The sequence below is a fragment of the Sprattus sprattus genome (assembly GCF_963457725.1).
Source record: "Sprattus sprattus genome assembly, chromosome: 1".
Lineage (NCBI taxonomy): Eukaryota > Metazoa > Chordata > Actinopteri > Clupeiformes > Clupeidae > Sprattus > Sprattus sprattus.
In genome coordinates, this window is record NC_137920.1 from 3,157,733 (window position 1) to 3,168,539 (window position 10,807).

At 44.6% G+C, this 10,807-nt stretch overlaps 1 protein-coding gene and 1 long non-coding RNA gene across 2 annotated transcripts; one reads left to right on the forward strand and one right to left on the reverse strand.

The window, feature by feature from the left end:
- Positions 1 to 2,633: 2,633 nt before the first annotated feature.
- On the reverse strand, positions 2,634 to 4,328 carry LOC308364777. The gene is made up of 3 exons (XR_013968638.1): positions 4,148 to 4,328; positions 2,896 to 2,941; positions 2,634 to 2,664 (listed from the first exon to the last, which is right to left on the reverse strand). It is a non-coding gene; the product is annotated as an uncharacterized lncRNA (long non-coding RNA).
- Positions 4,329 to 6,888: 2,560 nt separating this feature from the next.
- Positions 6,889 to 10,487, forward strand: mis18a (MIS18 kinetochore protein A; the record flags this gene model as incomplete). Its single annotated transcript, XM_080845010.1, has 6 exons — positions 6,889 to 6,938; positions 7,589 to 7,785; positions 8,506 to 8,572; positions 8,973 to 9,095; positions 9,600 to 9,702; positions 10,407 to 10,487. Exons 2-6 carry the CDS (start codon positions 7,602 to 7,604, stop codon positions 10,485 to 10,487), a joined length of 558 nt encoding a protein of 185 aa, XP_080701136.1. The 5' UTR covers positions 6,889 to 6,938; positions 7,589 to 7,601.
- Positions 10,488 to 10,807: the final 320 nt, after the last annotated feature.

Consider the following 10,807-nt stretch of genomic DNA (forward strand, 5'->3'; position numbering starts at 1 on the left):
GTGTGTGTGTGTGCGTGCGTGTGTGTATGTTGCCTTAGATATCATGATGTTTTTGAGGCCCATTAAGCCAGTTTGTTTGTTACGCTACTGAACATACTGTATGCATGGAGTTACAATACTAGGAATTATTTCCTTAAAGTAAGCGAATATCCACCTGTCTATATAGTTCTTTCTGACTGTTTTGCCTGTAAGTGTTCATGTTAGGTGGTACTGGTAATACATTAATAGTGCTTCGGTTTTAACTCTGTGTGACTTCTGTAATTTGTCATGTCTATGAGCCGGACATGACAAATTGGGGGCTCGTTTGTTTTTGAGTTCAGAGTTATTTAGGTGGTGCACGTAAGCTGGTTGTCTCTTTGTGGCTGGGCAGGATTTTGAAAACTGTTTGACAAAGGAAGGTAAGTTGATGCGCTGATGTAATGGTGTTGGAGCTAAATGCTGTGCCCCTGTTAGGCACAGCAGCGTTGTTGAGTTTTGCTTCTTTTTTTTTTTTTAGTGTTGGGGTGAAAGTGGTTACATCGATTGTCTCGGGAGCGAGTCCGTGGTTGTTGCCAGTAAGTGGTCACTTCCTCATGCTAGTGCATCATGCATCACTAGTGCATCAATACCCACCGCGAGTAACCACATGAAGACCAGGGTAGAGTTAGGTAGTATTTTGTTAGGCAGATAGAGGGGACACTCTTGTTTGCCATGCTCCTCTTGTTTGCTACTGCGTTTCCATTGGTCTGGAGTTTAAAAAAAAGGGGAAGTGTGCATCGCAGTGCACCCTGCGGTGGAAGGAACTCTCCCCCTCGGTCAGTGGCAGTGACGGAGAGGGAAGAACCTTGTTTGTGACTCAGGCATGTTAGTGTGTAAATTAGTGTAAGGTAGTGTCTGTGCATCAGGCAGGTAAGGTAGTGTCTGTGCATCAGGCCTGCTAGGGTGTAAGATACTGTCTGTGCATCAGGCAGTTAGGTAGTGTCTGTGCATCAGGCCTGCTGGGGTGTAAGATAGTGTCTGTGCATCAGGCCTGCTGGGGTGTAAGATAGTGTCTGTGCAGCAGGCAAGTATGGTAGTGTCTGCACATCAGGCCTGCTGGGGTGTAAGATAGTGTCTGCTGGGGTGAAAGAACGTCTGAGCATCAGGCAATAAAGGCATCAGGCCTGCTGGGGTGTAAGATAGGGTCTGTGCAGAAGGCAGTTAGGTAGTGTCTGTGCATCAGGCCTGCTGGGGCGTAAGATATGGTCTGTGCATCAGGCAGGTAAGGTAGTGTCTGTGCATCAGGCCTGCTGGGGTGTAAGATAGGGTCTGTGCAGCAGGCAGTTAGGTAGTGTCTGAGCATCAGGCCTGCTGGGGTGTAAGATAGGGTCTGTGCAGCAGGCAGTTAGGTAGTGTCTGTGCATCAGGCCTGCTGGGGCGTAAGATATGGTCTGTGCATCAGGCAGGTAAGGTGTGTTGGTGTGAAAGGTGGTGTCTGTGATTCAGGCATGTTAGGGTGACTCCGGCCCTGCGCAGTGTATGAGTCTTGGTGTTATTTTTGAACCTGTGTGGTATTAACCTCTCCTCTTCCTCATGCAGGGTACTAACATGATCCTGGTGCTGAGGTTGAGGGAGAGTGTTGCTTGCAGGTGGAAATTGTTTGTTTGTCATGGTTCATGTGAGGAGCTCTTATGGGGCAGGGTGTGACGACCCCGCTTCTTTTGGGTGCTGGGCTGGGCTGGGCTGGGCCGGGCCGGGCCGGGCCGGTCTTGTCTTGTCTTTGTGTTTGCTTGTCTTGCAGATGCCCATCAGGTGTGTTCGCCAGTGATTGGGAACACCTGGGACCGTGTGTGTGTGTGTGTGTGTGTGTGTGTGTGTGTGTGTGTGTGTGTGTGTGTGCATCTGTCATGATAAAACAGTCTCCTCTTACGGTCCTGGTGAAACTGCAGTCGCTGGTGGTCTCCGCTAGGGCGGTGCTAGTCATGCGCTCCTGGAAGATGCTGTCTACGGAGTTGATAAAGCTGGACTTCCCTGCTCCCACTGGACCATGGACCAGGATGCGGAGGTGCTCAACATCTGGATTACTGAGTTCAAACTTCCTTATCTCCTCTTTCAAGGCATCCCTTTTGCTGATGATAAAAAAATATTAATGTTGGTAAGTGATGATGTTTTGGTTTTGACAATTATGTGTGTGTGTGTGTGTGTGTGTGTGTGTGTGTGTGTGTGTGCGCGCACGCTCGCATCTTTCATGTTCCTTATCTCCTCTTTCAAGGCATTCATTTTGCTGATGGAAAATATATATTATACAGGTATTGATTTGTATGTTGTTTATGTTCACAGGTGTTGATTTGTATGTTGTTTATGTGTACAGGTGTAGATTTGTTTGTTGTTTATGTTAACAGGTGTAGATTTGTTGTTAGGCTATGAGGTTTTGGTTTTGGCAAATAATAAACATATAGTTTGTTCTGAAATGTTGACAAACAAAAACAAATGATATGATGATAACTGATTATCGTTAATATTCCAGCTTTTGAATGTGTGTGTGTGTGTGTGTGTGTGAGTATGTGTGTGTGTGTGTGTGTGTGTGTGTGTGTGTGTGTGTGTGTGTGTGTGTGTGTGTATGTGTGTGTGTGTGTTTGTGTGTGTTTGTGTGGGGAGGAGAATGAACTCACCCCCAACTGATTGGGCGCCAGTCCTTTTCCAACACTGAAAAAATGCAAAATGAGAACAAGATTAGACAGCCAGTTTCAAACAAAAGTATGTGTGAGTGCGTGTGTGTGTGTGCGTGTGTGTGTGTGTGTGTGTGTGTGTGTGCGTGTGTATGCATGCATGCACGTGTGTGTGTGTGCGTGTGCGTGTGTTGTGTGAGTGTGTGTGAATGTGAGTGTGTGTGTGTGTGTGTGAGAGAGAGAATAAGTAAGTGAGGTCGGCACTCACAGGGAAGAGGGTTCAGAGGGTTTGGTTGGAACCAATTCATAATGACCTGTGGAATACACACAAGAACAATAAACAACATTTAAGTTTCACACACCCTCCCTCACACACCTTCACACACTCAAACCCTCCCTCATACACTGTCAAACCCTCCCCGCACACCTTCTCACACTCAAAGTTGGATACAAAGAATACCATGGCTCAACTACATAATAAAGGCAACATGACTGTCCAGCAAAAATGAAATGCTGGATATACACCGCTAGGGGCGCTAAAGGCAACATGACTATACAGATATCCACGGACAACAAAACACGCACAACCCGTAATTCTAGAGTATCCTACGGTATCCCATGTCAACTCAGCTACACATTATTAATAACCACCTGATAGAAACAGTGCAATCAGTCAAATCAGCGTCAATCATACTCGTGTTGTAAAATGGTGCGGCTCCTTTAAGAGTCGCACGTCCTACAGGGTGGGTGTGGCAGAGCGAGGGAGGGAGAGAGAGCGAGAAAAGAGAGGTGATTCTTGGGAATAGTGTGAGCGACCGGAGCAAACCCTATGTGCTGTAACTTTATTTCGGTGTGTAATGAATAAATCCTCAAGAAAGAATACAGTGGCGTTTAATTGTTAACCAGCAGCAGAGCGGGTGAATAGGGAATTAACCCCGAAGTTATGAACAGCAAACTTCGGGCCAGGAGCAAAGTCTCCCCTGCTATCTCCAACCACGGTCAGACGGGCAGAGCAGGAAAAGTTAACGCTCGTGTACTTTTAATAAATCGGGGGATGGTCATCTTAATCCTTAAACTAGAGCAGGAGATCTTCAGTGCTGTCGTTAGGTAGCCTATCATCTCTATTGGATTCAGGACTGTTTGCAAGTTTGGTTGGTGATTGGTGGTTGCTGCCAGTAGCTCTCGTAAATTATATAGCCTACATGCATATTAGGCTTCTCTCCATGGCGATTTTTAAATCGTTTAAGTTGCTGGTATTAATACTACCTGACTTTGTGCCTTCTCTACATAAACTTGCACAGCACATTTCACAGTTGGAGAACCTGATATCCTTTTTGTCAATAACAAGACTGCCAACATCTGTCATGTAGCCTATTTCTTTCCAAATGTTTCTGACAGTTGATTCCCACTCTGACATTTATCTGTTCTGACAAGCAGGATAGTTGCTACCCGATAGTCTGCTGGCTACTCGTATGGTGCAGATCCCAAACCGGCCTCAAAGCGTAGCTGCCCTTTCTTACCTGAATAATGCAATTCCAAACACGTATAAGTTGGTTCCAGACATTATGTAACATGTCTTGATATTCGTCACCAGCGACCGGCTGTCTTCTTTGGTTGTTGTTGTTGTACATCTTGTGGAGTATTGTCTCCGTCACTACCTCACGGACTCTTTCGTTATGTTTTCAGCGCCTTTCTTCCCTTTCTCGCTGCAGGCTGATTATTCCCCGGGACCTCTCGGTACTTTCCACGTGCACACAATGGACGCTCCGTTGGGGTGTTTTTCTTGTTCCTTGTCGGTAAGTTTCGATTACCGTCAAACCGTTTGCGGTGAATCAAAAACGAAACTTTAGAGTGGTTCGCTGTCACGGCCAAGGGCTCGGTAAGGTGTGTTTGTGCGCGTGCACGTTAGTGTTTTTGCAAAACATATAAAGCATTACCGTTTAAATAACAATCGGATAACTATCTGAAATACTTAAACATCAAATGTAATGTGAAGGGCGGCGCTTCTAATAAAAGAGCCCCATGGCCTCATTCAAAGCCATTGGGTTCTTCCATTTCGACGTTTACCACTTACGCTGACGTACCTAGGGTAATTTACCCAGGTTGTTATTATTATTAGTAGTAGTATGAGCCTATTATAACAAGGCTATCATTTTTGTTGTTGGCTGCTGTAGTTAAGTTCTTAATGACCTTTTGCATTGACCTATAGTCCTATCAAATGTGAATTTGTGTAATTACAGTGCATGAAATGCCCTGTATTGTTATTCCTAGGCTTCTTCTTCTTCTTCTTATTCTTGTTACCTTTTTCTGCGATTAATTCAGCCCGAACCGCTTAACGTAGAAACTTCATTCAAACTTTGTCGCGTAGGTCTTGTAAACGACACTTATGCTATGTATGTTTCACTTTTCTAAGCTTTATACTTTTTAAGATATTAAAGAAAAACGAATATAAATTTCTCCCATTGACTTACATTGGGCCATTATGACATCATAATAGGGTCTTTAAACTGGCTTGCACCTGTGCTTTACTCTGCCGTGCTAAGGCAAAAGACCGTAACTTCAAGTTTGGTCAAAAATGAGTTTTTGACGTATTTGTAAAATATCAGCAGTAATTAAACAAATGTACTGATATTAAATGTACTACTAACATGCCATTATCAAATTAAAGCCAGTGACATCAGTATTTTGGTTGATTTCACGATGTATAGGCTACCGACAGTTAGCATACCAAGCTAGGTAGCATTACCATTAGAATTGCATGGCAGATATGCTAAGCTATCGGGCTATTCCCCCACCCAGTGCCTGTGGCTCCTCCGAAAAAGGTGCATCTAAATCGGGTAACTTCGCTTAGCGAGCGGGGGCATGTGGAGGGGGAAAATGGGCCTCATTCTCTATCGTTCTCTCTCTCTCTCTCTCTCTCTCTCTCTCACACACACACACACACACACACACACACACACACACACACACACACACACACACACACACACACACACACACACACACACACACACACACACACACACACACACACACACACACACACACCCCAATGGACTGACATAGATGTTTTATGTGTTTCATGTGACAATTCAAGTTCATTGTTTTATGTGCTTAATGTGATAATTCAATGGTGTGTGTGTGTGTGTGTGTGTGTGTGTGTGTGTGATAATCATTGTATTGGTAATTGTGATAAATGAAATAGTATTACTACTGATTAATTAATAGGGTCATTATTCCATTGTTATCATACCACTGAGCTTTAACATAGAAGTTACTGCCTTCTGCCTTAGTATGCTTCACTGACACCTGTGCCAAATCCAAAGAACCTCTTCTCTCTCTGTCCCTCTCAATTTAACTGTAACTAGGAACATTAAGACACCATCCATTCTCTATTTTTTTTCTCTCCATCTCTCCATCTTTCTCTCTGTCAACTTTCTCTTACACTCAATCTCTCTTCTTCACTCCATTTTTATCTCCTTTTTTCAATATTTTCACTCTCTCTTTATCTCTTCATCCAGAGCCACTCTTGTTCACTCTTCTTTCCTTCTTCCACTCTTCTTTCCTTTCTTATTTTCTTCTTCCATTTTTCTTTCCTTCTTCCACTCTTCTTGCCTTTCTTTTTTCCTTCATCCACTCTTCTTTCCTTCTTCCACTTTTCTTTCCTTTCTTCACTCTTCTTTCCTTCTTACACTCTTCTTTCCTTTCTTCTTTCCTTCTTTCACTCTTCTTTCTTTCCTTATTTCCTTCTTCCACTCTTCTTTCCTTCCTTCACTCTTCTTTCCTTTCTTCTTTCATTATTTCACTCTTCTTTCTTTTCTTCTTTCCTTCTTCCACTCTTCTCTCCTTTCTTCACTCTTCTTTCCTTTTGTCTTTCCTTCTTCCACTCTTCTTGCCTTTCTTTTTTCCTTCATCCACTCTTCTTTCCTTCTTCCACTTTTCTTTCCTTTCTTCACTCTTCTTTCCTTCTTACACTCTTCTTTCCTTTCTTCTTTCCTTCTTTCACTCTTCTTTCTTTTCTTCTTCCTTTCTTAACCTTTGCATTTCATGCACTGGTATTTCCTTCAGGAAATGCATTTTCTAGTTATATTTGACATTTCGGGCCTACAAAGATGTAAAAACATCACCGTCAGGTCCACGCATCTGTGAATGAACTTCATAACCCAGAAGTCCATGCAATACGGAAGTGAGGTAGAGCGGCGCCAAAGTGCTGTATGGAAATCACTTTGAAAGTGTTTCAAACTGTTCCGGACACACAAGCGAAGCAAATAGCTTTGCAACCTGAGTTGGTCGTCATTTGGTTTTGACTGAGTAAGTTAAATCAATAACTTGTATAGAAAAAAAGCAAACCACAAAATGTGTCAAAGTGAAGAACTTAATTGACTGCAGTATAGAAGTGCAGTGCAGCGTCAAAGCAGTATGGCAAGCTAGCTAACTTTGGGTGCTGTCGATTTAAGCTGCCATCGCGTAATGTCAATATGCTTTCCAAGCAGGTTTAGTCTACTTGATGTCCATGTTTAAATACCCTTACAATTATATGCACGTTGTAAGTGTCAGCCACCTTATCTTAATAGCTACGGCACCGTTTGTCGAACGTTTAACTTGGTTGGCTACTGTGCGTTTTTCATGTTCGTAAAGTTCCTTTACCAATCTCTTCTTATCCCTATCTGCCTCTTACATTATATTAGACCAGACTTGATCTGCTATTGTTTCATAGCTTGGTTGTGTCATACGTCGGTTTGAGCAAAAACGTCTGCCGAATGAACATGAAAAATGCACAGTAGCCTACCAAGTTAAACGTTTGACATTATTAAGATTAAGATTAGGTGGCTGACACTAACAACGTGCATATAATGATATGATATTTGAACATGGACATCAGGTAGACTACATTTTCTTTGGATAGCGTATTGACATTACGCGAACCAGTCTCCCTGACTTGTGTTCGGTCTCCGCAGCAGCAGCGCAGTGGCGATGGGTGACGGCTATCTGTCCACGTCGGCGTCCGTGGCAGGAGACAGCACCTACACGCTGGCGGGCGGCGAGGAGGACAGCGACGCGCCTGCCGTCTTCTTCTGCGTGAAGTGCAGGCTCCCCTTGGGCGATTCCTTCACCTGGGCCGGAACCGACGAGCAACAGAACCACATACTGCTACGGAGTAAGTATATATAAATCTTTATTTCAGACGCCAAGTTCCATATAAAATAACAGACATACAATTATAAAAAATAGAGAAAAACAAAAAGAAGAAACAAAACACATAATACAGTCCATCAAGTCTATGTAGGGACGGGTGGATCACCATGACAACAGAGCAGGCAGAGAGACTCCGGGTGGGAGCTAAGTTTCAATTAATGACATAGGCCCTTCAGCATGTTGGGTAGGCAGTGGCGGCGCCACTGTCCTGCTGTGGAGGGTCAGGCTATGGGCAGCTAAGTTCATAACTAAAGCTATTGGCTGTACACGTTTATAGGCCATATATGTCCATGCCCATATCAGTAAATACATGTTTAGAGGCCGTGTGATGAGGGAACAGCCCAAATAGTTAGCTGCCAAACGCGCTCACAGTGATTGTAGCCCATTCACCTCTGACACGTAGAGAGTAGCGTAAAGTGGAATGGAACTACACGTAGCCAGTGTTTACTGTTACCAAGACTACATTTAAATACATTGGAATGGAACAACATGTAGCCAGTGTTTACTGTTACCAAGACTACATTTAAATATAGTGGAATGGAACAACATGTAGCCAGTGTTTTCTGTTACAAAGGCTACATTTAAATAAAGTGGAATGGAACAACATGTAGCCAGTGTTTTCTGTTACCAAGGCTTCATTTAAACAAATGTAATTATCTGGATTGTTTTCTCTCTCTCACAGGAGTCAGCAACAACGTGGCCCTCGGCAAGGAGCCTCTCTTTGCCGGGAAGTACAAGAGGATGGGCTGGTAGGGCTCCCTACACACCACGCATTTCACTTCCGATACGTAAAACTAACAGAACAAATATTTATGTGTATATATTTTGCATATGTATTCATGTAGTAGGCACGGTACCTTAAATTCAAACCCTGGTAGTGTTGACAGTCGGCTCCAGCAGTGGAGATGAGCTTTAGGAACAGGGACAGGGACGGGCCATGCAGACTTCAGAATAACTCTCTATAGGGTAGAGAGCTCTCACACACACACACACACACACATACAACCCCCCCCCCCCCCCCCCCCCCCCCCCACACACACACACACACACACACACACACTTTAGGAACAGGAACAGGGACGGGCACATGCGGACTTCACTGGCAGTTTGTTGTAGAACATTCCGGTATTTTCCATCTTTTCCGTGCAGCGTCATCCGGACCCTGACCTGTCTTGGATGCTCGTCTCCGGTTGGAATCATGTACGTGTCGACGCCCAAAGAACTGGATCACCGCAGGTCTCTCTTCAGTATGGACGTGGCCAAGATAGACAGGTACACACACACACACACACACACACACAAACACACAATGCCTTTATAGGGTAGAGAACTCTCACACACACAATGCCTTTATAGGGTAGAGAGCTCACACACACACACACAGCACCTTCATCTGCAGTGTCGGAGACACACACTGGGTCTCACACTGAAAAAAAGTCTCAATGTGGAAACTGCATACAGTGTTGACTTAGACAGAAGGCTGTGAACTGTTAATGAGGTCATTTGCCATTCCCGTGGTATGAATGACACAAACACACAGCAAATACACAAATGAGACATCCTTCCTGGCGTCACAAACGTGCACACACACACACACACACACACACAAACACACACACACACACACACACACACACACATAAACGTACACACACACACACACACACACACACACACACACACACCTTGAACTATCTGGAGGAGTGAGGACGGAGGAAGCTTCCAATTTAAAACTTTGGGATGACTAGGCTGTATTTTCCCTTCTGTTTGTTGCAGCTATGTAGTTGGGTCCTCCAGCCAGCAGAGGGCTGTGTTGAGCTCAGACAAGACGCCGGTGTCCTTGGAGTACAGAGAGGGAGTCCAGCAACAGCTGAATGAGGTGAGGAGTGAGAGAGAAGGATGAGGAAAATACATCATTAATTAAAATTCACCCTCTTTTTGACCAACTTTTATTGATCTTGATGAAATGGGTTTGTATTGATTCATTGATTGATTGATTTTTTGGCATGTGCTATTATCAAAAATGCATGGATTCCTACATCACCAGTACTAATAGCAAACAGTTTTGAGTACTGGTGTTCTCTCATGGTATTAAGGAGATGCTTATTGTCCCAAACGCATTAGCTATTTGAAACTGGCCTACACAGGACAAACTGCTGTGAAATTAGAAGTACCGTCTGCGATTCTCATTCCATACACATCTTTCTTCTGCTTCCACTGAAAACCCTCTCCCCTTCTTTCTCTCTCTCTCTCCCCTTCTCTCTCTCTCTCTCTCCCCTTCTCTCTCTCTCTCTCCCCTTCTCCCTCTCTCTCCCCTTCTCTCTCTCTCCCCTTCTCTCTTTCTCCCTCTCTCCCCTTCTCTCCTTCTCTCCCTCTCCCCCTCTCTTTCCCTCCCCTTCCTTCCATCTCTCTCCCCTTCTCTCTCTCTCCCTCCCTTTCCCTCTTTCTCTCCCTCCCCTTCTCTCTCCCTCTCCCCCCTCTCTCTCTTTCTCCCTCCCTCCCTTTCTCTCCCTCTCTTTCTCTCCCTCTCCCCCCTCTCTTTCTCCCTCCCTCTCTCCCTTAATCCCCTTGCATGATGAACAGGTGAAGGCCTTAACGGTGGCGATAGGACAGAGGCTGTCTGAGATTGAGGCTGACCTGGGGGATAAGTCTGTACGACCCTGATGACCCTCACCAGTGATGACTTTAACAACGTTAACCACCCACTGTATGACCTGGATGACACTCACCAGTGATGACTTTAACAACGTAGACCACCCAATGTTCGACCCTGATGGCCGTCACCAGTGATGACTTTGACAATCCCCATTGAGACTTTTTGATGATCTCAATCGCTGACCTACTGTCTACGGATGACCCTCTGTGGACCTTGTTGACCTGGGACACTGCCACAGACACACACCTCTCTGCCTCTACTAACTGTATACAAATACACAGATGTGGTTTGTCATGTTCAACGTACATTCATTGGTCAAAATACCCTG